General features: G+C 51.3%; 2 protein-coding genes across 2 annotated transcripts in view; one reads left to right on the top strand and one right to left on the bottom strand.

Moving 5' to 3' along the window:
• PKD1 (polycystic kidney disease 1 (autosomal dominant)) overlaps positions 1-16,305 on the top strand; it is a 98,614-nt gene extending 82,309 nt beyond the window's left edge. Inside the window, exons 31-46 of the mRNA XM_014936391.1 lie at positions 360-476; positions 895-944; positions 1,130-1,332; positions 1,921-2,026; positions 2,718-2,836; positions 3,969-4,171; positions 4,519-4,713; positions 5,516-5,655; positions 6,728-6,855; positions 7,193-7,361; positions 8,083-8,208; positions 8,371-8,545; positions 9,182-9,469; positions 9,939-10,073; positions 10,414-10,722; positions 11,094-16,305. Of these exons, the coding sequence (XP_014791877.1) occupies positions 360-476; positions 895-944; positions 1,130-1,332; positions 1,921-2,026; positions 2,718-2,836; positions 3,969-4,171; positions 4,519-4,713; positions 5,516-5,655; positions 6,728-6,855; positions 7,193-7,361; positions 8,083-8,208; positions 8,371-8,545; positions 9,182-9,469; positions 9,939-10,073; positions 10,414-10,722; positions 11,094-11,720 (3,090 nt within the window). The 3' untranslated portion in view covers positions 11,721-16,305. The remainder of the gene's footprint in view (positions 1-359; positions 477-894; positions 945-1,129; positions 1,333-1,920; positions 2,027-2,717; positions 2,837-3,968; positions 4,172-4,518; positions 4,714-5,515; positions 5,656-6,727; positions 6,856-7,192; positions 7,362-8,082; positions 8,209-8,370; positions 8,546-9,181; positions 9,470-9,938; positions 10,074-10,413; positions 10,723-11,093) is intronic.
• Positions 16,306-16,756: 451 nt separating this feature from the next.
• Positions 16,757-25,822, bottom strand: part of TSC2 (tuberous sclerosis 2) — a 48,742-nt gene continuing 39,676 nt past the window's right edge. Inside the window, exons 35-46 of the mRNA XM_014936177.1 lie at positions 25,048-25,123; positions 24,069-24,155; positions 23,672-23,858; positions 22,739-22,767; positions 22,526-22,621; positions 21,547-21,633; positions 21,150-21,336; positions 20,348-20,487; positions 20,057-20,135; positions 19,270-19,361; positions 18,656-18,754; positions 16,757-18,290 (exon numbers count right to left, since the gene is read on the bottom strand). Of these exons, the coding sequence (XP_014791663.1) occupies positions 18,123-18,290; positions 18,656-18,754; positions 19,270-19,361; positions 20,057-20,135; positions 20,348-20,487; positions 21,150-21,336; positions 21,547-21,633; positions 22,526-22,621; positions 22,739-22,767; positions 23,672-23,858; positions 24,069-24,155; positions 25,048-25,123 (1,327 nt within the window). The 3' untranslated portion in view covers positions 16,757-18,122. The remainder of the gene's footprint in view (positions 18,291-18,655; positions 18,755-19,269; positions 19,362-20,056; positions 20,136-20,347; positions 20,488-21,149; positions 21,337-21,546; positions 21,634-22,525; positions 22,622-22,738; positions 22,768-23,671; positions 23,859-24,068; positions 24,156-25,047; positions 25,124-25,822) is intronic.

The following is a 25,822-nucleotide window of genomic DNA, read 5'->3' as shown; positions in this document are numbered from 1 at the left end:
CTGTGAAAGGATTAGCTGGGGATTTAATGACTAGTTAGACACAATTAGCAGCCCCATTAAGTACTGCAGCCAGCTGCTCAGTGACTGATGAGCAGCAAATGTGTCTGATATTTCTTGTTCCTGTAAGTACTCCCTGCTTTGCAGGAGGCTGTGGGCTCATGTGGCTTCCTGGGAACTTGTACCTGGGACAGCCTGGATGGCAGTGGGCTGTGGCACATGTGGGTACAAGTGTCTGAGGTGCCTGGGAGGCAGTGGAGAAGCGTGGAGCTCCCCAGTAGAGCAGGACAGGGCTCAGAGCCACTGTGACATTGTCACCTCCGTCCCTCCTTTTTCTGCTCAAGCCTTCGGGTCTCCTGCAGGTCTCCATCAACCACACCCTGACCCACTCAGACCAGCAGTCCTTGGAGATTGACAACTACCTGGACTCCTCAATTCTTGACAGTTCCTTCCCTACTTTTCCTGGGCTCCGGGCAGAGGTAAGCTGCTTCACACCCAAAAACTGGGTGGGCTGCATGCATCTGTGTGCTCCTGTGCACGGGCACAGTGTCCATCCACAGCTGTCAGTGCAAGAACTGATGCACTCAAGTGCCTCTGGCAAATACCAGTGATAGAGGGGAGTCACAGCCCTTCATCTCTCACCCACAACTCTGCCCAGGCCAGTCCCAGGTTCTGAGCACAAGCTCTTTCCAGCTACTGCTCTGTGTCCATGAGCATGGATCTTCCCATACGTGCTTGGGCATTAGGTCTGGAGGAGAGCAGGCTCCTGGAGGTGGACCCATGGCTAATAGCAGCTCAGGCTCCAGGTTTCCAGTGACCCTTGATGTTAACGACCTGCTGTTTAAACCAGGCACAAACCAGTGTTGTGTGCCTGAAATGCCTTTGCTTCCTCCACAGGCCTTCTCTGAGCAAACCAAAACAGATCTGTTCTTGGAAGACTCCAAAAGGTAAGTACGTTTCTGGGGATGGAGCAAGTAGTGATTTAGTGTAGTTTTCTGCTTTTGTAGACTGGGGTTGTGCTCCCACAGCTGTTTCCCTTCTAAACAGTCCTATGCAGTAGCACAGTTGCTTTTCTCATGCTTCCCATTCCCCATGCATACCTGATTGCACCCATTCCTCTGTTTTCCTGCAGCCTCGTGCGGTGGCCATCTAGTGAGGCTCTGCTCAGCTGGCCAGACCTCCTCAGTGACCCCTCCATCATGGGCAACACCATCCAGAAGCTGAAGAGAGGCCGGGCCAGCCGCCACCTTGGACTCGAGGCCCCACTGGCAACTGAGGAGGACAGCTTGTCACTGGGCGTTCACCAGGGACAGCCTCGATATTTCTCTGCCTCAGGTGTGTGTGTGAGTAGCATCGCTCTGTGCCAGGCTTTGAATGCCCCAGGGAAGTGCAAGAGGAGCAGTCTGGTCCCTAGGAGCCCTAGCTCAGCTTTGGAGAAGGCAGAATAGCAGAGTCTGCTGCCATCATCACTGACTTCAATTTGAGGGACAGAGGAGGGGGGGTCGTATTTTCTTCATGGGGATTTCAGTCTGGGAAAGCAGAAAGCCTGATGGGGATCAGTCTGAAGTGAGTGGTCAGCAGACTGCGAGCAAGGAGAAGTCTGTTCCCATTGCAAGCACCCAGCACTTCATCACTTGTTGCAAAGCCACAGTGTGCCTCTGAACCTCTGTAAATGGCTGGAGAAGAACAACTTGGCCTCCTGTACCAGCAGTTCCATGCCAGGCTCTGCAGCCAAGCTGGGGATAGACTGGAGCTAGAAGACAGGGAGGAGGGGAGGGCTGTCCCATGGAGAAGGACCTCACCCTGGCCCTCCTCCTCCCCAGTTCCATAAATGTGGCTGAGCTCAAGCAGTGCAGAACCGTCCCCTGGTGCGATGCTGGGTGCTGTGCTCCTGCCAACGCTGTTTGCACTCTCTTTCTCCAGATGAGGATCTCATCCGGCAGATCCTGGCAGACGGAGCTAGCGGTATCTCCCATTCCCAGGACCTAGGGCCATACATGAGAGCTGAAACGGATCTGATCTCAGGCCTGTAAGTATTTGGGGAGCAGATTCCCCCACTGAGCCAGTGACTCCTGTCCCTTGCCCTCCCACCCAGCTCTGCAGCAGCCGGTGTTGCACCAGGCAGAGCTGCTGTGCCCAGCCAGTGAGCTGAGCTGTGGTTTGAGACATTGCAAATGCCCGTAACAGCATTGTCACGAGTCACTGTGTTCTTGCTGGCTGTGATTCCTGCAGCCCCCACAGCTAGAGCTCACGGAGGGCGCTACCACCCTTCCAGGAGCCACCTGGAATATCCCCTTAAAGCTCCAGCTGAAGGTGTGTCTCCAGAGCTTTGTGACTGCTGCTGAAGTGCTGGGACATGGTTTTGCTTCATGGCACTGCTGGGAGGGAGAAGCGGGGTTGAACCTCTGTTGTGTTATGGTGCCCAGAGCACCCTGCTTTGGGACATTGACCACTGCCCAGCTGGGCTGGTGGCTCACCTCTGGGTAGCCAGCGCAAAGCGGCAGATTGAGGAGGGGGAAAGACTTTCAGCCCTCCTTCATGAGACACAGGGCAGAGCGTCTGTGTGCCTCAGGAGCCTGGGCCCACTGCTCTAGAAGGAAATGCTTCTAACTGCTGTGGGGCTGCTGCACTGGTGTTAGCACTGGAGTTAGTCCACCTTGGTGCCACCCTGTTTACCAACAGTGTCATGGCTCACCAATATCACCCCTTTGCCTCGGCAGGTCCAGCGTGTTCGGGGAGAAGGTGGAGACTGTCATGATGCAGAAGCTGAACGACAAAGGCCAGAGCATGGCAGGTCCCCCCAGGGAAGTGAGCAGATCAGCCAAGTCGACGTGGACAGGTACCATGGCTGTGCCAGCATCAGGGCAGGGAGGGTGGGGATGCGCAGGAAGAAGGGCTGTTGCACACAGCAGCTCTTGGGAGGCACAGGGTAAATAGAAAAGGAGCCTTAGGAAAGACTGCTCCTCTGCTTAGGATATATTTGCCATTTCTTGCCAGCTTCCCTCAGAGCCTGAATGTCAGTAAGCCCTGGGCCACCACTTGTGCTGTGACAGTCCTTACTGTACACCCCAGGGAAGCTCTGCTCACTGCTTCCCCATTTCCTGTGCTCTCTGCACCCTTCTACAGCCATCAGTCCCTTCATCCATCCATCACGAGAGAGTGAGTCTCTGTACATAACCAGAGGGGAACGGGAGTCAAATGCCAAGGGAAGTTCAAACCAACAAACAAAGCAAAGAAGACAAGAGATGCTTCCTACTGGGTCGTGCAACATGACAGCCGGCCAGCTGGGCTTGCACAAGGCAGGGAGCAAGCTGTCAGGCCCTGCAAGATCTTGGGGGGTGATAAGTGCCTGGGTGCCCTGTGGAGAAGCTCAGCATCAGGTCTCTTAGCATGAGCTCTTGGCTTCTCAAGGCACAGCTTCCCTGGGGCAGGCTGCAGCATGGAAAATTGGACATAGCAGCAATCCTCTTGGGTCCGTTAAAATCCATCATTTCATCTTGGTTGATGAATGGTTGTAGTATCTTCATGCAGGCATGGATTTGCAGGGGTGGGTGAAAGAAGCTGTGCTGAGTGAGCCCCGGGGCAGGGTGGCTTGGCAGTCTGAAGGCAGCTGGGGCAACAAATCTGTGTGGCTTTTCATGAGTTTGACAGCGGCACCTCCAGCCAGGCTGGACATGCCCAATGTCCTGGGGCTCCAAGAGAAAGTAGGGAACCCATCCCACTACCCAAATTGGGATCCCATCTCCTGCCCACCCTCTTGTCTGCAGATGGGAGGCTGCTCTTCTGAGGCTGGCTGTGTTTCAGTGTGCTGTCCATGTTACTTAGTGGGAGATGTCTGAGACAGTCCCTCCAAACTCACCCAGGACCAGTAGTGAGCTCTCTACTGGGATGAGTGGTGTGCTCAGCCTTTCCTGTGCCCATTGGCACCCTTTTGCCATAACGTTTATGCTTGTTTTCCCTCCTCCTTTCAGTTGCAGACCAAACGTTCAGGAAGCGCTTGCTGCCACCCTGGTGCTCCTACCTAGCTCATGGTATCAGTCTGCTCCTCTTTGCCACCTCCACCGGAGTCTCCGTGTGGATCGGGGTGGGTTTTTCCTCCAGCGTTGCCCTCATGTGGCTCATCTCAGGGATATTCAGCTTTCTGGCATCCTTCTTGGTCTGGGAGCCCCTGAAGGTAAGGGTAACATGAGTACATGAGCACATACCTGTATATGAGTATGTATTAGCTGTAATTAGCATCTTATTCAGATACTAATCAAGTCAAGCTGGACACTACATGGATTGAATACTGTCTCCCACCTCTGTATCCCTGCAGGGGGGGAAAGGGTGTGCACACCAGCAGCAGTAGGAGAGGCAGGGCTGGTGGCAGTTTGGTTTAGAGGTCATCTAGCTGCTCCAAGGGAGTGCTGTGGCTGCACTGTGCTCACTGCCTGGGCTGAAAGGCCCACAGGAGGTGCTGCCCATGGCGGTTCTGGTGGCACAGCTCTCTCTGCAGGCTCGTGACACTGCCTGTCTCCCCAGGTTCTGCTGGAAGCCCTCTATTTCTCACTGGTTGCCAAGCGCTTGCACCCCGAGGAAGACGATACCTTGGTGGAGCATCCCTTTGTTGAGCATGTTTCTGAGAAGATCAGCAAAGTCCGACCCCCACAGGGGTTTGCCCTGTTCCAGGCCAAGGAGGAGGCCAGGAAGGTCAAACTACTACATAGGATGCTGAAGGTAAGAGATCTCCTGGTGCCTAGGGCACAGGCAGAGTGCTGGCTTCAGGAGCTGAGATACGTCCTTGTGTGGGTCTTCCAAATCCAGCTGTGATCTCCTGAGCTAGAAGGTGCATGTCTTCAGTTTCTGCCTCAGTTTCCCCTTCTGTAAAAGACTGGCAGTGACATTCATCTTCTCTATGAAGCTCTGAGATCTGAGGCGGCTGGAAAGCAGAACCGTAAGGGGGTTAATCTGGAGAAGCTGGTGTGTTTGACTCTGTAACTCAGGTGTTTGAGGTCAGGGCAAGGTTTGCAGTGTGGAGTAGACAACAACTTGCAGAAGAATATTCATTAGTTAAGTCTTGTGAAACACATAACTCCCTATCTGGGAGGAGAAGTTTCAGTCTCTTTGTAGCTCATTCAGTACTGATCCTCCACACTTGTGCTGGGAATACACAGCTGCTTTAACGGAGTCGAGTTATTTTTAACAGTGATTTCCCTTTAAAGGGTGGGAACCCCCATAGCTGTTGTATAAGCTGAGCTGCCAGCCTGTGGGAGCTCCTAGAGGGAGGTTGTGCAAGGCGTATCAGCTGAAACATGTGGTGCCGGGCTGGCCGCTATGAACAAAGAATATTGTTACAAGCCTGTGGTCTGGGTTTCATTTTGAGCTTCTTCCCATATGGAAAAAGAAAGAGCAACATGCCCTGGGTCCCAATCCTGCTGCATGGCAGGCAGCAGCCAGTGGAAGGCACTGATTTGCTGCAGGGTTAGGAACCAACCCCCCTGTGCTTGGATGCAAACCCTTTCTACTCTCTGCTCACCAGAACTTCCTCATCTACATGATGTTCTTGCTGGTGATCCTGCTCACCAACTACGGAGATGCCTCCCGCAACAGCAGGGCCTTCCTTTTGCAGAGCTCCATCAAGCAGCAGCTGGGCAGCAACGAGTTCCTCCGCATCAAGAGGTAACGGCGAAGGCCCTGGGGATGGGGAGGAGGAAGATGTTGCTTTATATCAGAGAAGCTGTGCAGGGCTGCTGCGAGGAGTCGGGGAGCAGGCTGGGGCTGGCTCTTGGAGTTGTGCCCTACAGAGGTTCTCAACTCTCTGGAGACCACTGGTGCCTTTGTGGACCTGGGCACTCGCACACGAGCACAGCATGGCAGTGAGCAGGTCCCTTTTTGTCCCTGTGGTTCTGCTTCTCCCTTGGAGAACAGGGGGATCCGTAGGGGTTGAGAGCTTTAATTTCTTTACATTTTAATTATTTCCTCAGTGGGAAGGGACTGTGTGAATTATAGATGTTTATCTTTCTGGTTAAAAGAACACAAGTTTGCTCTGTTTCCAAAATTTACAACTGTAAGGTTTAGTCATAAACAGGGTCACGAGAACCAAAAATAACATCTAGTATAAATACAGGATCTTTCCCTTCCTTGCTCTGCACGTATGGTTTAACTAGATTAAATTTTCCCAGCTGAGTTTCCACACCGCTGCAAACTCCAGCAGTCCAGCCTGACACCAGAACAGCTGCCTGGGATTAACAGCATCTTTGTACCCATCTCACTACAGACCCCTTTATTCTTCTGTGCAAATAGGTGTGGCTTGTCCCTGCCACGCAGTCACAGAAACTTTGGTTCACCACACCACAATATAAATCAGGAATTACTCCACTGAACTCAGTGGAGTTCCTGGGGTGAAAGTGGGGCTGAGCAGAATCTGGTACTGAGTATCATCTTTTTTCCACCACACTGCCACAGACCCGCTGGTCTGATCCTCATCCGGGTGCCAAGTGGATTCGATCACCTTTAGGTCTTGCATGTCCAAAAAAAAAACATTTTCCTGACCCCAGCCAACTCTTGGAATGGATGGAAATGCTGCCTCTGCCTGCAGCCAGGCACCTGGGAGGAGAGCAGCCCAGGTTAGCTCTCCAAAACTCAGTTCCATCCTCCAGGTGACACACAGGTGGTCATGGCTGAGACATGCAGAGACTGTCCTAGCAGAGCTGCCCCCAGAATTGCCTCTCACACCTTTTCCCCTTTGCAGGTCGGATCAGTTCTGGGTCTGGATGTCACAGGTTTTCCTCCCTTACCTCTACAACAACCGCTCAGGTCAGGAGAGCTACAGCACCACGTTGGGGACGGCCCGGCTGCGCCAGCTCAGGCTGCAGGAAGGTAGGTGGGCAAGGGACCATGGCTCTGCTCTCATGGGGTGGGTGGTGATGTTCCTGGTGGGATGAAATGGCCAGGTCTGGATGCAGTGAGGGCTAAATGAAGCAAGGCAGAGGTTACGGAGGCAGGTTTTAATTTGCAGCATCAGATTCTGCTCCTGCAGAGATGAACTGGGGCAGTCGATTATGGGGATTTACACTAAAGAGGGGGGTTGACTTTATTTCTGGAGGTGTGACAGTGGAGGTGGCTTGGGAAGAAGGGAGATGCTAAGTGTGAAAGCTCAGCTGTGTGCCCCAGTGCTGTTTGGCTGCATGGGATGACAGTGGTGGTCTCATTGCAGCCGAGTGCCAGCGCAGTGCCCAGGATGTCCTCCACGGCATGGGCACAGCTGTCAGGAGGGACTGCACCGACTCGCACAGCTTTTCCACCGCGGACTACGCAGCTGGCTGGGAAAGGGTGGCCATGAACATGACGGCTGCGTGGTCCTACTCACCACCCGACCTGACGGGGTAAGTTGCTGCCCAACCTGCACCTACACCCCCTGCTCCATCTGCCAAAGGTGTTGCATCTTTACACTTGATTCGGTGCCCAGGGTGGTTCCCAGCCCTCGCCTCAGTGAGGCCAACTGCAGCCCCTGAGCCTGGCAAAGTGCAAATAAACACAGAAATGCTGAAAGCCTTCTCTGAACCTGTCTGCACTGGCAGTGTGAATGGTGGGAGGTGCGTGGCTGCCTCTCACTCAGCTTCCCTGGAGATGTGTGTGTCACCTTGAGCTGTCTGGATGGCAGCGCAGTGCTGTTTTCAGGGGCCATGGGGCAGAGGGTTCAGCTTTCCAGCTTCAAGGGCAGAGAAAAGCTGCAGAAGAAGGTAACCCAGCCACCCACAGAACAGCACTAGCTTTCTGATAAAGTGGGTTATGGGAGATTGGCCTTTACCAGTATGCTGGACATGACATCGCTGTTGATTTCTGCCCTGGGTTATTCCTGGATGTGTCTTCATTGAAGTCTGGGGCACCACAAGGGTTGGGGCTGTTCTTGGGTTGGGAACACTGAGATGGATCAATGGACTTCTGTAATTTGTGTTGTGAAATAATTAATGAGGCAGCTGTCGCCCTTGGGTGTGCAACACAAGGAGTCAGGGTCTGCACTTCCATACCTGCTCCTGGCCTGCCACGTAGGAGAGGATACCACTGTCCTGCATCTCTCACCCCATGGCTCCTCTTCCTCTGCAGGGTCTGGTACTGGGGCTACATCTCTTTCTACGATAGCAGCGGTTACGTCCAGGAGCTGGGGGCTTCGCTAGAGGAAAGCAGGGCTCAGCTGAATTTCCTTCAGCAGCACACTTGGATCGACAACATGTAAGTGTGGCAGGGGCGAAGGAAATGTTCTCCTGTCACCCAGGTTTTTAAGGGGTGCTGCTGGGTTGTCACAGCAGGGAGAGGGTCTATGATCCTACAAAACGGTGGCACCAAAGGCTGGTGTTGTCCAAGTGTCCTGAGCTGCTCTTTTCCCTTCCACAGGAGCCGGGCAGTCTTTGTGGAGCTGATGCAGTATAACCCCAGCGTGGACCTTCATGCTGCCATCACCCTCCAGCTGGAGTTCCTGGGGGCCGGCCAGGCCATCGCCACGGTCACCATCAGCCCCTTCCCACTGCTGCGGCTCAGCGGGGGTGTCACACTGCAGCTTCTCATGATGGTCAGTGGTGCTGCTTCCCCTCTGCCTTCCTCTTCCCTCTTGGTCACTGCACAGACAGCTCTGGGGACCCATTGCTTGGGCTCCTGGAATGGCAGCGTTGGTCACTGTAGACTAAAGCTCCACTGCCTGAGGCTACTTGTCCCCATGCCTGTCACCACGCTGCTTCCAGGCCTGAGTAGCACACAGAAAACATCCCTGGCACCACTGACGGGAAGGAGATTCCTCCTGTCTGGCAGCCTTTGTTGGTCTTGTCTCAGTCTTCTTGCTTCCTTGAACTCATGCCCGTCACTGTGGGAGCTTGAGGTCTTTGTTCTTCTGCCCTTGGAGGGGACGTCAGCCAGCTGAGCCATGTCCCAGGAGACCCTGGGCCCTCTTCCCCTGGGCACTGCCATCCTGCCACAAGTGCATTGGACGTGGTTTGGGAAGTGTCACTGCTTAGGGCAGGAGAGAGAGGGGCACTGAGGGAGAGAGGAAGGCATGAAGGGACTTGGGGCTGTGCTCCAGCTGTAGCCTGGCAGAACTGGGCCTGGTATGTGGGGCATTTGCTGTCCTGGGGTGCTGCAGGGTCCCCTGGTGCAGCACAGCAGTCAAGCGTTGCCCTCCCGTTCCCTGGTAACCTCTCCATTCCTCCCCCAGGTCTTCCTCATGATGTTTGTGGTCTACTTTGTGGTGTCTGAGTCACTGTCCATCAAGAAGGAAGGCAGGGCCTACTTCACCCTGTGGGGCAACTATGGCCAGTGGGTCTTCATCCTCCTCACCACCTGCACCGTGGTGGTGCACCTCAGCCAAGCCACCCTTGCTGACCAGCAGTGGCTCAAGTACCTCAACAACCGCAAGGGTTTCACCAACTTCTACCAGGTGGCCTTTCTCAACACCGTCTTCAGCACCTTGGCTGCATCCCTCCTCTTCCTCCTGACTGTGCAGGTATGGAGAGGGTTGGGTGGGAGCAGCTTGTGGGCAGAGATGTGTGCTTTGGTCCTCCTGTGCCAGCTTGTCACCCGTGCACAGTCCCACGGGAGGGGCAGCAAAGGGCCCTGAAGTAAAAACAAATACAAGACTGTGGTCCTGCTGTGCCAGGCACTGATCAAATGCAATGGGGCTACTGCCACATCCAGACTCTGCTGCAGGACAGCAGGGGTGGGCAGTGATGCCACACGCACCTCTGCTGCAGCACTTTGTCTCTAAAACTTGAATTCCCTTGAGGAATTCAGCTTAGTGTGGCTGATGGGATGATTTATTTTTTTTCTGTAAGGAGCCCGTTGACTAGGATGTCCTCTGCTCTGCCAAAGTTTGCATTTCTCAGATTTGTAGACAAGTTTGAAAGACCCTCCCAAGGCTGCAGGGATCTTGCTATGGGCCCGTGTTGTAACACCGCCCTCTCTCTTGGTCCTAGGCTGCCCAGCAGCTGCGGTTTGTCAGGCAGTGGTCTGTGTTTGGGAAGACCTTTCAGAAGTCTGCGAAGGAGCTGACTGCTGCGGGGCTGGCGTTCGCCGTCCTCATCCTGGCCTACGCTCAGCTCGGCTTCCTGGTAACTATCTGCTGTCCCCTCCTCGCCTTGAAGAGCAGCTGGTTGTCAGCAAGGGCTGCCCAGGGTCGTGTTGCCCCTCATCCCGTGCCATGATACTGGGCGATGCCCAGCAGGTCCTCTGGGTGCTCCAGTGCCCCAGCCTGTGCAGCGGGCTCTTGCCTGTCACAGGCCAGGTGGCTTTGGCCAGGGGCTGTGTCTGTGGCCTCTCCCTGTCGTGGCTGATTTATGGGGCACTCCTCAGGGCTCGTGCTTTTCAAGGTGGGGTAGTGAGAAATGGGGAGTCAGGGGAACATTTTGCCACTGATCCCTTCTCATTACACCTCCAATGTCCCCGTTGCAGCTCTTCTCCTCCTCCTCGGAGTCCTTCCGCAGCGTGGGCAGCAGCCTCCTGCTGCTCTTTGCCATGCTGCGGGGCAGCGTGAACCTCCGCCCGCCCGAGTCCTCGGGCCTCTACTACCTGTTCTGCACCAGCTACATCATCCTGGAGGCGTGGATCGTGCTGCGGCTGTTCACCGTGGTGCTTGTCTACAGCTACCGGGAAATGCACTTCGAGCTGTACCGCCCGGCCTTCGAGCCCCAGGACTACGAGATGGTGGAGCTCTTCGTGCGCAGGCTGAAAATGTGGATGGGCTTCAGCAAAGCCAAGGAGGTGAGTGCAGCCTCCTTGGAGAAGGAGCCTGGTAGCAGACACTGATTCTCTGCCAACGTCCACCATCCTTAGCCTTCCTTTGCCTCTGGCTACTTCCCGCTGCTGTTCACCGTCAGGTTCCTCTGGCAGGTGAGGGCTGGAGCAGTGACTGTTCCCAGAGCTCCAAGAGCTGGGTTAGTGATGGGGTGTTGTATGGGGTTCTCAGTCCCATAGTTCCACGTGTTTCTTATCTGGGATCTGTACCCAGGTCCATGCCCACCAGGAATGGCTGGGAGCAGCCCTGGGGCTGTCTGGAGCAGGACACAGTGCCATAGCACAGCGTTCCCAATTACCACCTCCTGAAATAACTCTGTCTCCCTCTTCTCTTCCAGTTCCGGCACAAGGTGAGGTTCGAAGGGATGGAGCCACTGCCGTCCCGAGACTCCAGTGACTCCAAATCCTTCCGCGGCCCCACTCCCAGCGCTGCCTCTGACAGCTCCAGGGCCTCCACCTCCTCCAGCCAGCTGGACGGGCTGAGCCTCGTGCTGAGCACCCGGGACAGCCTGGAAGTGGACGCTGACATCCAGCGCCTCCTTTCCCTCTTTGAGATGCTGCTCGCCCAATTTGACCGGGTCAACCAAGTGACGGAGGACGTCTACCGCATCGAGCACCAGCTGGAGGGCTCTCAGAGCCGCCGCTCCAGGAGGAGGTCCACCCAGGTGGCGGAGGATGTCCTGAGCAGGTACTGCGCAGGCAGCACGGAGCGGGGGCCCTCACCCGAGATCTCCTCCGACACGGACCCGCAGCCCCTGCGGGACGCCCCGCTGTCCCCCCGCTCTCCTGCCGTCCCACCGGGGAGCAGGGGCTCCGTGCCCAGCCGGCTCCTTCGAGCCAGCAGAGGCATCAGCGTAGCGGCTTCCGTGCTGCCCCCACACAAACCTTACGCCGCTGGAGCTCCGGCGGTGAAGAAGAAACGGCCCCTCCGGGCCAAGAACAGGGTGCACCCCACTGTCAAATAACGGCGTGTGGGTGGGGAGCGATGCCCTCGGAGGGCAGAGAACGCCTGGGAAGGGGTTTGCCAAGGGTGGGCTGTGCCTGCCGTGCAGACCCGGAGCCTCAGGAGCTTCCGAAAGCTCCCGCTGCGGCGGCTGTGCCTGCCGGGGCGCACGGGGCCACTGCCACCATCCTCCAGGGACCTGACCGTCCCCACCGGGTGGGCCGACGTCCTTACTGGTGGCTTCCAGCACTAAGGGCTGGCTGGAGAAGGCTGAGCCTTTCCCTTGGGTGCGCGGGGTACAGGCAGCGTGCGGAAAAATCCCTCTTAGGGTAGGGCAGTATTAAAAAAAAAAAAAGTCATTTATTTTGTTTAAATGGCCCCATCTGCAAACAGCTGCATATGGCGACTGTCATATGGACACTTTACTGGGGATTGGCACAGGGTGACTGGTACAAGGCTCGCCTCCCTTCCCTGCTGGCTGTGCCAGATGGAAAGGGGGAGAGGGGAGCCCCAGGCCTTGAAGGTTTGAAGAGTCTTGGATTTTGTTGACCACACACACTGTGGAGGAAAGCTACAGGTTTCAAGAAGATATTTAACCATTTTATTTTTTTTTTTTAAGCATAAATATATATAGATAAATGATATCTACACCCAGATCAGTTAATTTCCAGTATTGGCTACTTTTATCCTCCAGAAATTGGTACTATTGTTTGTATTTAAAGAAACCCAATATTTAAAAGAAATGACATTGCAGGCTGCAGCGAGCTGCCAGCCCCGCTGCCCGGCCGGGCTCGGAGGGGGTCATGAGCTGCAGCTCAGCCCCCGGGGGCCACGGAGACCTCGGGCTGCTTCCAGCCATCTCTGAGCGTGGGGTTGCCAACGTGCTGGCTTCGCTGCGGTCCCCCACCCGCCCCCTGCCCACCAGCCCCCGTGTCCCCCTCCCCGGCACGGTGGCCCGGGGGGCACGGGCGCTGCTGGCTGCTTGGCTTTTCTAATCCAAGGAATGTATTGACGTAAGTATATGTATTTTTTATTTTTGGTTTACTTGTTCGTATGTACTGCCCAGCACTTTAAACAATGCTTTCCTCGGCTAACAATGACACATGCGACATAACAAGAATGGGATAATATATCACAAAAGCAGTATTTTTTTTGTTCGTTTGTTTAAATCATAAGCTGAAATGAGATGATGAAGTGAACGCAGCCCCCAGCACAGAATCACACGGGATTGGAAAGGACCTCTGGAGATCATTTAGTCCAAGCCCCCCTGCCAGAGCAGGTTGCACAGGAACGTGTCCAGGTGGGTTTTGAACGTCTCCAGAGAAGGAGACTCCACCACCTCTCTGGGCAGCCTCTTCCAGGGCTCTGCCACCCTCAAAGTAAAGAAGTTCCTCCTCATGTTTAGATGGAACTTCTTATGTTCAAGTCTGTCCCCTCCAGCCATGCCGGTACCTCCTGGCACCTTCCCCACGAGAAGCACAAAGGCTTTGGGGGAGGCAGGTAAAGCCCTAACGGAGCTTTTATCGGGGTCCCAGCCACCCCAAGCCCCTCCAGGACTTGCCATGGGTTGGGCTACAGCTGGCCTGTGCTTGCTGTGCCCGGCCAGGGTGGGGGGGCTGCACCATGGAGGCACCCCCTACCCCCAGCCCAGGGGGTGCTGAGCAGCAGCTGAAGCCTCCCCAGGGTCTGCGTTCACTTCCTCATCACCATTTCATGTTATGTATATTGTAAGTAATTTATATGGTTTGGTTTTGGTTTCTTCTTTTTTTTTTTAAATGTATATATTTTTGTATGTTTGCTATATTTTCATAGCATCGGTAACGTGTTTGAAACATGTAGATAGGAGACAGAATACTATTGTCAGAGTTATTTAAAGGATGTATTAAGTGCTTCTTCCTGGGAATGTCCCGTGTATATAAGTATTGGGTGTCTGTGTGCGTGTGGTGCGTGTGCTCTCCTCCCCGCTGAGGGTGGGCCGGGCTGGCTCTGGGCCATGGCTGCAGGTGGAGCGGGGCAGGGAGAGGGCTTGGGGTGTTCCCAGAACCTGCTCCGTGCTTTGGGAACGTGAGAGGGATGAAAGGAAGCCTTAGGCAGTGAGAAAAAAGGTGGGCAAGTGCTGCAGGGGGAGGGTGCCTCGGGTTAGACTCTTGCCTCTCACGCTGGTGGGCCTGGAAGCATCTTTCCCGTGCCCAGGAAGGGGAGGCTTTTCCAGGCAGAGAGAGAGGGATCTTCTCAGACACTTCCATTGCTAATCCCGTCACCTCCTGAGTCTCCCCAGCCCTGCTGCCACACTGTGTTAGGTAATTTTAAAAGGAAGATTTCATTCCAGCTGTCTCTGTGTTTCCTTGGCTCCCGGCGGCTGCCCGGGTCCCTTAGGGGTGACTGAAGGAGGAGGCAGGAGTGCTCTTTGTGGTGTTAAGTTGCCTTTGAAAAACCCAGTTGATATGAAGGCCAGATGCTGTGGAAAGGTTGCAGAAGGCTGTGGGCAGGAGAAAACAAGTGTGCTGTAGCTTGAAGATTAAAGTGAGGCGGTGGTTGGTCACCAGAGAGGTTGTTGGAAGAGCAGATTGTGCAGAGAGAAGTTGAGTGCAGAGGGGAGAAAATTAATAGTAGTAATTGCAAAGCTTTTGTAGAGGGAAGGAAAGGCAGGTAGAAGAGGAGATGACAGAGAAGCACCTAGAGTTCAGGAGCAGTAGTTGGAGATGGAGAACTCCAGCGTGGAGGCAGCAGGTGCCTGGAGCAGGTAGAACCATCAGTGAGGTCCACAGAGCCCGGTGCTGGCGTTTGTAGGCTTTGTGTGCTGTACAGAAGTGATTTTCTGTTCCTTTTACAAACAGCTCCATCTTCCCCAGAAACTCTTCTGGTATCTCAACCTGGTTTTCAAGCCAGAAACTTGGAACTATTGGCCTTGTGCTTTTTGGTTCCTTCTACTTACCCAAGCAGCACAGGGACCTGCCCGTGACTTTTTTTGGTGACATACAATGCTGCAAACCCCATCCCAACCCTCCCAAGGCAGTAAAAGTGGGATGTACCAGGATCCCTGTGCTGTGGCCCTGCAGCTCCGATAGCGGCACTGGGCATCCAGCTCCGGTGTGTCCTCCCCTCAGTGAAGAAGGACATTGTTATAAAGCAAAAAGTCCTGTTTGGTGAGATAAGGACAGGCCCTGGGTGAAGCTCAGGAACTCTGTTCTACTTCTGTCCCTACAGCCAAAGCTTCCTTTGGCTGCTCCTCAAAGGGAAAGGCTCTGGAGCAGGATTTAGTTGCATAAATATCAACTACCCACGAGGACAAAAGCAAGTTGCTCATCTTCTAACGCTGCTGCGTAAGCGCACAGGAATTTTTTTGGCCAAGGGAGAGAGATAGAAAAAGGAGAGTAACTGCAGGAAATCACTCACTGGCATGTGCTGCTGGGTGGGCCACCAGCTCCCAGTCTCTTTAGGGGTCTTACATGGGAGATGTAACCACAACTGCACCACAGCAGCCACTTTTAACCTCCAGCTCCGCGCCTGGCTGTGCCCAGGCACCCCTTTCCTGTGGCAGTTGGAATGTGCGTAGATCCAGCCACCCTCCCCTCAGTGAGCAAAATGAACCAAGCGGGTCTTGGAAAGCTCTTGCATCTTCAAGAGCCAAAAAAAGTTCAGTTCAAGAGCCACAGGTCAGTTCTCAGCCCCTCCCCGCCCCCACAGCCCGAGTATACTCGTTTAAAAGAGGTTGTTAATAGGAGTTAAGTGCAGGAAGGAGAGAGAGAGAGAGAGAGACAGGTGAGCAGGGACCCCGTGCTCAGAACAGCCTTTAATAAGCTAACAGGAACGTGGAACACGGATGCTCCCCAAGTGAAATGTCAGGATTTTGTTGTTCCCAAGTGCCTGTTTCTTACCAAGCGTGCTCTGCGTGTGTGTGTGCGCGAGTGTGACTTGATGCGTGTGACTTACCAAGTGCTTCTTCTAATCAAAGAGGAGCAGAGACAGGATAAGACAACTGCCCTACTTCTTTCCTTCACTTGAAGTATGGAGAGCAGCTCTGGAACCCACAGTTGTTTCTTGAAAAGCCAAACACCTCCAAGGAGGGCCCATGCGCGTGGATGGGCACCGCTCCCAGCTTCCAAAGCGATTCCTAGTTCTCAGCACAGCATTGATTTGTTACAAACTCTAGCAACGCTCACAGGGTTCCCTCACTGGCCCACAGAAGGTACCGTGGCTACAGGCACTCAGCTGCAGCCCGAGTTACCAGTCATGGAGTTACACCCTCCACAGCAATAAACTTGACTTGCAGCCCTTGCCAATAAATACTCCTGAATGTATATTTCTGTGTTTGTAGTCGCCCGGAGATGGTTTCTTATTTATTGTCTTAAGTCTCACAAAGATGCAACAGTATCAAGCTGCTTTAATAAAAAAAAACCCTATTCATTAGTTTAAAGGGGAGAGGGAGGGACTTATATAAGTGCTTTTTTTTTTTTTTTTTTTTTTTAAAAAAAAAGAGATGATTGTGACCAATATGCCAACTGTTACTGTCTGGTCAGCATTTCACTGCAAACAAAAGTATCCTATTTTGTAACTGTGGGGATGTTTCTTAAAAAATGACAAGGTCAAATAAAAAATGACTGCTACCACCTGGCTCTGCTGCTTTTGTTACTGCTCCCTCCAGCCCCTTCCCCGCTCCCAGCCAAAAGCTCGGTGGCGCTCCCAGGTCTCCTCCAGAGCCATTCCTCCCCAGCCCACTGTCATCCTCATTGTCTGCCACCAGAATCTTAATTAAGGTCTCCTGCACACTACAAGACACTTTCTTACATCCACAGGCCCATTAGAGCCGCTCTGGGCTGTAATTAATGCCATCAGTTTGTCGGTGAAGGGTCTGTGGTCACGGTAAAGGAGACCCAAGGGAGGCAGAGCACGGCAGGAGGGCTCTCTCAGCCCCGGGCTGCCCCTGCACAAACACCCCTGGGAGCAATCGAGCTGCTCTGGGGGGAAACGCCACCAGAAAAGCACCCACTGCAGCAGGTACCACACCACGCCCAGCATTTTGAGGTGAAATATGAGCAATATGGTTACAAAACACAGTTTGAATCTTCCCAGGCCAGCAAGAACCCACCGACCATACGAATATTTTATTTCCTTTACGACTTATGAACACTCAAAACACAAACGTACACTTAGCGTTCCCAAACAGCCCTGCACAAGCTCGTAGCATCACTTTTGTCCCCTCCCCTGTCACTTCACAGTTGGGTGTGCAGATTGCACTTGTCTTCACCCCCGCGGCGAGGGCGCTGCCGTTGGCTGTGAACTAAAGAGCAGTTCTCCCCCCCTTTTATTTTACAAAGCAGGAGATAAAGTACTCACAGTATAGTCCAGCTTACAGGGTTTCTCCCAGTTGGGTAGTGTAGTGTCTGAGGACCATCTTACCGTAAGATGGGCTACATAATCCCATTCCACCTGGAGGCACACGCGCTGAAACTCACTCCAGATGATGCCCCCCCAGGATATGTCAACAGTCTTTCAACAAGAGATTTACCGGGTGCCCAGGGAAGGACAAGAGTTACCCCCAGCATCGCTGCAACCAGAGGAAGTTCTGCAGCTGACCCCAGAAGTCAGGTCTGGCCCCCTGGCTACACTCCTCCAGTCAGCCCCGAGGGTCAGACTCTTCATCCCAAGTAATTCATGGCCCAGCTCCTGCCCTTCTGCTGCTCCAGCGAGTGGTGTCCACCCCCCTGGTCTGTGTTACTGCTGGGAGCAAAATCATTTCTGCTGAATAAGGGGAGGTTTGCTGTGAATCTCTCAAAATGGAGACAAAATCCTTGGGAATTGAAGCAGCAGGTTTGGCAGGTCATTTGAGAACCCAAATTAACTCTTTTAGCAGAGCTGGCAGCAGAACAAGTCTGAGAGCCTGAAGAGTTCAAGTGCTGAGAGGCACCGAGGCCTGGAGAGGAGCTGGGATTCCAGGGTGCTTAGAAATAGTGACTGGATTTTCAATACTTCATACTTCATTCTCAACAAAGTTGACAAAATTCCCACAATTCCAGCACCTTCCAACTACGTGATGAACTGCAGAATATCACACTTTGTCTGCTCCCACCAGACGCTGGTGTGGAAGGAGTCCAAAGAAAGGTTCTGCAAGAAAGTTCCCATCAGAGACAGAAGCTTTGAAATAGCTCAAACCAAATAAAAAACAAGACACGTAGAGTTGGTCCTCTCTTGGAGCATCTGCTGGGGATGGTGTCCTCGCCAGACAACAGTGGTGGGCTGAGATGGAGAAACGTTCGAGCCTCCCGGTGCGGTTCAATGCCGAGTCCACATGCAAACAGCAGGGCCACGCTGCGCCTGCCAAACCCTCTCCTCTCTGTCCCTGCAGCCCCACGGGGTCCACACGCAGGTAAAACTCTCCCGTGGCCTCGTCTGTCCCAGCACAGACACAGCGACCCACCGGCACCTACACGAACTCCGTGAAGTCGTCCACCGAGGAGATGAGCCGCTTCCTCTGTCCGGTCTCGTAGGTGGGTGGAGGATCCTGAGGGATCTGGGGAGGGGTCTTTGTCGGAGCAGACGGATGCATCTGCAGGGGAAGGCCAGGGGTCTGGTACTGGGTTTCTTCACGTAGCTGAAAGTCAAGCCAGAACAGATGAGCTCCATTCTCTCTGAAACTCTTTTCACTCTCCATTGGGCAGGGCAGGCTGATCAGGACAGCTTGTCCTACCATCCCTAGCACGGTGCCGTGTGGGTGCAGCTCCGTGTCCAGACATTAGGGTTCCCAAACCTCTTGCCACCAAGGAAGCTGTTCAGAAGTTCCCAAGTCCAGACCTACATGGCTACACTGGTCACTCCCACAAGAGCTGGATTCTACCCTTCATACACATTCCTCCTCTTACTCAGCAAGTTCTGACGCTGATTTTGTGTCCCTTATTTGTAAGAAGACTCTAAGGTAGAGCCCAGTTCTAAATACTAAGACCAGAGGGCTTTACTCACCCGGTGCCTTAACCTCTTGATATGGCGCAGCCTGGCAATCCATTTGGATGGGTAGGTGTCAGTAGGGTTTGATCGACTATGATGAACCTGGGAAGCCATCTGATTTGGGAAGGGTGGGGAGAAGCAGAGAAAGAGAGGAGGCACATTAACATAACCACACACTAACAGCAAAATCAATAGAAAGTTTCAGTACAGTTTGGCAGCAAAATACAGCTCTAAGTTATAGCTTCACGTGCTAATTTTAAGGTTGACAGAAATAACTGAAACAGAAAGGTTATTTATTTGCTTTCAAGCCCTACTCTTTTCCTTGGAAGCTGGTGATGGACCAAGACAGCAGCTGAAAGACAGGAGGTCTCAAAGAGAGGAGGCACATTAACATAACCACACATTAACAACAAAATTAATAGAAAGTTTCAGTACAGTTTGATAGCGAAATACAGCTCTAAGTTATAGCTTCACATGTTAACTTTGACTTAAAAGTCAGTTGACAGAAAAAACTGAAACAGAAAGCTTATTTATTTGCTTTCAAGCCCTACTCTCTTCCTTGGAAGCTGGTGATGGACCAAGGCAGCAGCTGAAAGGCAGGAGGTCTCGGGGAGCTCAGAGGTACTCACGTTAGCGTGCAGGGCCATCTGACGGGCTACAAAGGGCAGGTTCTTATCAGAGATGATCTTAGCGACGCTCGTGTCCACGAGACCCTCCATGTCTTTGTTTTAAAGGAAGAAGAAAGAAATTCTTGTAAAACAGTTAAGAACAAGGGAAAAGTTGCCAGTAACTAAATGGACAAGTAATAGAAACCACCACAGAATCTCAGAAATTCCCACCCAGCTTTACAGCTCCAGATGTAACAGAACTTGCACTGCAACTTAACACAGCTGGCTCTCCAATTCTGGCTGAGGTCTTTATCACAAGAACCAAAGAGGGAGCAAAAAACACACCCAAAGTGTCCCTTTGGTAAGAGGAAAGCAAAGGCTCCTGCAGGTCACTGCACTCGCACAGGAAAGCAAAGGCTCCTGCAGGTCACTGCACCAGTGCTGCTGAACTCGCACGGAGCCATGGCCACTTTCCAAGCATCAGGTCCTGCAGTGGTGGGAAGGACAGCAGTGGACCTCCACCATCTCCTCCTGTATTCACAAGCCATTGTTGGAGGGACCTGCTCTCCTCTGCTGGCACTTTGTCTTAAGCTTGAAGATAGTACGGGTGGTACAATGGGAAGATACCTCTTATCTTGGGGAAGACAGAGGAACAGGACATGTCCAGACACAGCTGGGCAGCAAATGAGTTTCAAAGCTTTTTCTCCTGAAGCTTTTACTTTTGAAACACAAAACCACTGCAAAGTGAGGCAGTTATTGCACCACCAATACAGGAAATTCTGAAACCAAAGGCTCCAGGGACTCCTACCTTTCCGGCACTGCAGCGTCACCAGGTTACAGTCATAGTCAAGTGGTGTGATGATAACGTGCACAAAATTGAACTGACCCTAATGAGAAAACAATAAAATAGTCACACACGTTTTCCTGGCAGCCATCGTGCTTCTCGTGAATGCCGTAAACTGACACATGTGAAGGCACCAAGGCAAATAACCTCCATTCGTGATCTCAACACTGTTTGCTGAGATAACACACATCAGATTACGGTTTGACAAACAGCCACATGTCTTTTTATAACACACCCACAAGGAAAATCTTCTACCTTTATTGTTCCCAGCTTAAAGTCTTCTCCAGAATCGTTGTAAACAATAGACACAAAATCATTCCCAAGGTGCCTTTTCTTGTCGCAGCGATATTTATCCAAATCCTTCGTGGGCATCAGAGTAGCAATGTGGAAAATGGCTGAAGAGGAAATAGAAAAACCCTTAGGTTTGCCTGGATAACTGGTGCTACAGGCAGCACTTCCCCTGGCTGAGCTCTGCAGAGCACCAGGGCCACCATGAGTAACCTGCAGCTGCCCAGGGAACCAGGCTAAGGAAGATGACTGGGATGCATAGAGCTGTAAGAAAAAATTTGGGAAGTTCTTCATAGCTTGTTGGATGCTGGGTGATACCTGCACTGCTTGGTGCTGCAGGAGCTGGGTAACACTGCGGTTCAATTAGCAATGACCACAGTAATGACAACCCTCCTGCCTTCAATACTATTCTTCAGAGAAACAATTAGCATAGTTTTGACATGGACACACCACCCTCAGTTAACAGCCCTCATAGCAGCAGAAGAACAAACAGCTTGTTCTACAAACCTCTATACCAAACCATATCAACCTAGAGTAGACTATTTTTACAGTGCTGTAATTATTTTTTTTTCCTTAAATAAGGCAGGTGTGCATCTCTCCTAGACTTTAACACATGGCTTGCAGAGATACCAGAGAGAGAACGGGAGGAGAACAGAGCCCCAGGTCATCTTTACTACATCCCTGGGAAGGAAACAGTTTGTAGAAGGCAGGTCAGTCTTAAGATGAGAAAAGAGCATCCTTCTAGTTCCAGTGTCTGAGGCCACCTTACCTTGCATAATGTCATCGTGCCAACAGTAGGTGAACTGTCCGTCCTCCCCACACACGTCCAGGCCACCAAGGTAAATTTTATCTGGCTGACAGTCTTTGAGCTCAATGAGCTTCCCTAAGCCAGTCAGGAACTCCGTGTAGCGATAGGATCCGTGTTCGTTTGACAGAATTGCAATTTCGTTGTTGCTCTAGGAAATAAGAACATGGGAATCCCACACTGAGAGCTGAGAGCACTCAATCAGCACAAGGGATTAGGTTATTACCTTCCCAGAAGGGCTTCACGCAGGCACTGATTTTAAGTGCAAAAAACTAAGGAAAAGCAAGGCTCTGGAGCAGTGGTGCCTGGCCTTCTGTGGAGATGTAACCATTAAAGGCTTAAGGGATCTCCCACAACTCACCTGGCCTTCTCCAACGTAGAGCACCGCAATCTTGTGCGTGTCGTACGAAGGAATTTGATCCAGGAGCTGCACTGATCTTTCAAACGTCTACAATGAAAACATGGGTCATATCTTTAAAAGTTTATCTGCACACACCCACTGTCCACCCTAAAAACCCCTCTCAGGACAATGATACCACAACGTGAGCACAGATTCCTGACCTTCACTAGTGTCTCCCTCGAGGAGTGCTGCCCTACTCTGTTCTGGGAGGGCCCAGCCCAAGGTACAGAGCAGTGCTATATGGCATCTGTCACCACACTTTCTTGGTTTTATACTTCAGAGGAGATTAATCTGGCAAACTGCACGGGTAAGATGCACTTGTCACTACAATTTAAGCTCCAGGCATGAGAAATCACTACGTCTCTTGCTCTGAAGAACATTTTTAGCAGAAGGCATCACCTCATCTCACTTGGGCTCCCTACTGCCTGACCACCCCAACCTAAAGCAAGGGGAAACCATCAGCAGGTCTGTGGTGCTCAGTTCACAAGAACCCCATTCCAGCACTATTTCTCCAGGAAGTTGATGACACGTCTCTCAGATGACCACAGAAAGCTTCTTGGCCACTCCCAATTATACAGAGGGCTAAGTTTGTCTAGGGACGTTCTGCCAATATCACCTACTGGTCAGTCTTCATCCTGCTCTCCTCCTACCAGCAAAAACCAAAACTCCCCAAATCATCCTGCTTTCTGGCTGGGATTCTGAAACAGCACCAACAAAATCTCCCAATATCTCAAATTCAATCCAGAGCCATAAAGGGGAAGCCACCAGGACTGGGGAACAGAAAATCTTCCACCTGTAGCACTGCTGGTAGGAACCACCTTTAAATTGCACTACCTGAGCTGAGTACCCATTAACTACTATCATTTATGTTCAAAAAAAGTAATGATGTTAGAAAAATTAACAAGAAGAATTAAAAAAAATAAACAATATCCTTGCTTACCTCATTTGGCAGCAAAAGGGGCTTGTTGTTTTCATCACCAAAGAACGGGGAGTGGTACAACTGTAAAAACACAAAGCTGAGGGAGGGGGGGAAATCCTGTTACCATAAAAATTAAGTCCATTTTCACCTGTTATACGTAAGAACATTACGTACAGAAGAGCAGCAATTAAAATGCTTAACAGAGCATTACTCATCTAGAGACACTTTAGGTACCTGGACTACCTGCAGCTGGTAATAGATCCCTGTCATAAAACCCAACGGTTATGTCAAACCGCGGCAGCTGCACAAATTCCCCCTCAAAAGGGGATCTTCACCCTGAGCCAAGGAGTAGGAACACGCTCCTGCCTCACAGCCACGGGGGGTGTTTCTAGGCAAGCAGCTAAATAAACTTACAGACATTTGTGTTTTACCTGCCCTCAACAGGATGAAGATTGTCTCATAAAGCAATTTTGGGCAACTACCATACCTAACGTTCAAAAAGCAATTATTATAACCCCTTCTTTTCCTTCTTCTTGGCATTTTGCACATTATATTTCTTGAACTGCACGACTAGTAATTCATTCTGTGCACAGCAAAATTAACTCCAGGTGACCTGTATTCACGCCCCCTGTGCATTTGGAACCTAAATTGGGATAGATTAAGAACACAAGGAAACTATTTCTTTAACCACTTAAGAGATCCGTTTCTTAAATCACAAAGTTAATTTGGTGGTAGTGGGTTCGACCTGTATTCACGCCCCCTGTGCATTTGGACCCTAAATTGGGACAGATTAAGAACACAAGGAAACTATCTATTTCTTTCACCACTTAAGAGATCCATTTCTGACCTGTATTCACGCCCCCTGTGCATTTGGAACCTAAATTGGGATAGATTAAGAACACAAGGAAACTATTTCTTTAACCACTTAAGAGATCCGTTTCCTAAATCACAAAGTTAATTTGGTGGTAGTGGGTTCAACAAGCCTGTATTAGCTCCTGAAAAAAACCATGTAATTCATCTTTCTTTTTAATTGAGAGAACGGGAGGAGAACAGAGCCCCAGGTCATCTTTACTACATCCCTGGGAAGGAAACAGTTTGTAGAAGGCAGGTCAGTCTTAAGATGAGAAAAGAGCATCCTTCTAGTTCCAGTGTCTGAGGCCACCTTACCTTGCATAATGTCATCGTGCCAACAGTAGGTGAACTGTCCGTCCTCCCCACACACGTCCAGGCCACCAAGGTAAATTTTATCTGGCTGACAGTCTTTGAGCTCAATGAGCTTCCCTAAGCCAGTCAGGAACTCCGTGTAGCGATAGGATCCGTGTTCGTTTGACAGAATTGCAATTTCGTTGTTGCTCTAGGAAATAAGGACATGGGAATCCCACACTGAGAGCTGAGAGCACTCAATCAGCACAAGGGATTAGGTTATTACCTTCCCAGAAGGGCTTCACGCAGGCACTGATTTTAAGTGCAAGAAACTAAGGAAAAGCAAGGCTCTGGAGCAGTGGTGCCTGGCCTTCTGTGGAGATGTAACCATTAAAGGCTTAAGGGATCTCCCACAACTCACCTGGCCTTCTCCAACGTAGAGCACCGCAATCTTGTGCGTGTCGTACGAAGGAATTTGATCCAGGAGCTGCACTGATCTTTCAAACGTCTACAATGAAAACATGGGTCATATCTTTAAAAGTTTATCTGCACACACCCACTGTCCACCCTAAAAACCCCTCTCAGGACAATGATACCACAACGTGAGCACAGATTCCTGACCTTCACTAGTGTCTCCCTCGAGGAGTGCTGCCCTACTCTGTTCTGGGAGGGCCCAGCCCAAGGTACAGAGCAGTGCTATATGGCATCTGTCACCACACTCTCTTGGTTTTATACTTCAGAGGAGATTAATCTGGCAAACTGCACGGGTAAGATGCACTTGTCACTACAATTTAAGCTCCAGGCATGAGAAATCACTACGTCTCTTGCTCTGAAGAACATTTTTAGCAGAAGGCATCACCTCATCTCACTTGGGCTCCCTACTGCCTGACCACCCCAACCTAAAGCAAGGGGAAACCATCAGCAGGTCTGTGGTGCTCAGTTCACAAGAACCCCATTCCAGCACTATTTCTCCAGGAAGTTGATGACACGTCTCTCAGATGACCACAGAAAGCTTCTTGGCCACTCCCAATTATACAGAGGGCTAAGTTTGTCTAGGGACGTTCTGCCAATATCACCTACTGGTCAGTCTTCATCCTGCTCTCCTCCTACCAGCAAAAACCAAAACTCCCCAAATCATCCTGCTTTCTGGCTGGGATTCTGAAACAGCACCAACAAAATCTCCCAATATCTCAAATTCAATCCAGAGCCATAAAGGGGAAGCCACCAGGACTGGGGAACAGAAAATCTTCCACCTGTAGCACTGCTGGTAGGAACCACCTTTAAATTGCACTACCTGAGCTGAGTACCCATTAACTACTATCATTTATGTTCAAAAAAAGTAATGATGTTAGAAAAATTAACAAGAAGAATTAAAAAAAATAAACAATATCCTTGCTTACCTCATTTGGCAGCAAAAGGGGCTTGTTGTTTTCATCACCAAAGAACGGGGAGTGGTACAACTGTAAAAACACAAAGCTGAGGGAGGGGGGGAAATCCTGTTACCATAAAAATTAAGTCCATTTTCACCTGTTATACGTAAGAACATTATGTACAAAAGAGCAGCAATTAAAATGCTTAACAGAGCATTACTCATCTAGAGACACTTTAGGTACCTGGACTACCTGCAGCTGGTAATAGATCCCTGTCATAAAACCCAACGGTTATGTCAAACCGCGGCAGCCGCACAAATTCCCCCTCAAAAGGGGATCTTCACCCTGAGCCGAGGAGTAGGAACGTGCTCCTGCCTCACAGCCACTGGGGGTGTTTCTAGGTGAGCACCTAAATAAACTTACAGACATTTGTGTTTTACCTGCCCTCAACAGGATGAAGATTGTCTCATAAAGCAATTTTGGGCAACTACCAATACCTATCGTTCAAAAAGCAATTATTATAACCCCTTCTTTTCCTTCTTCTTGGCATTTTGCACATTATATTTCTTGAACTGCACGACTAGTAATTCATTCTGTGCACAGCAAAATTAACTCCAGGTGACCTGTATTCACGCCCCCTGTGCATTTGGAACCTAAATTGGGATAGATTAAGAACACAAGGAAACTATTTCTTTAACCACTTAAGAGATCCGTTTCCTAAATCACAAAGTTAATTTGGTGGTAGTGGGTTCAACAAGCCTGTATTAGCTCCTGAAAAAAAAACAGGTAATTCATCTTTCTTTTT

Source organism: Calidris pugnax, unplaced genomic scaffold, assembly GCF_001431845.1.
Source record: "Calidris pugnax isolate Ruff unplaced genomic scaffold, ASM143184v1 scaffold17, whole genome shotgun sequence".
NCBI lineage: Eukaryota > Metazoa > Chordata > Aves > Charadriiformes > Scolopacidae > Calidris > Calidris pugnax.
The sequence above is the reverse complement of the archived record's forward strand: the minus strand, read 5'-3'. Positions and strand labels throughout refer to the sequence as shown.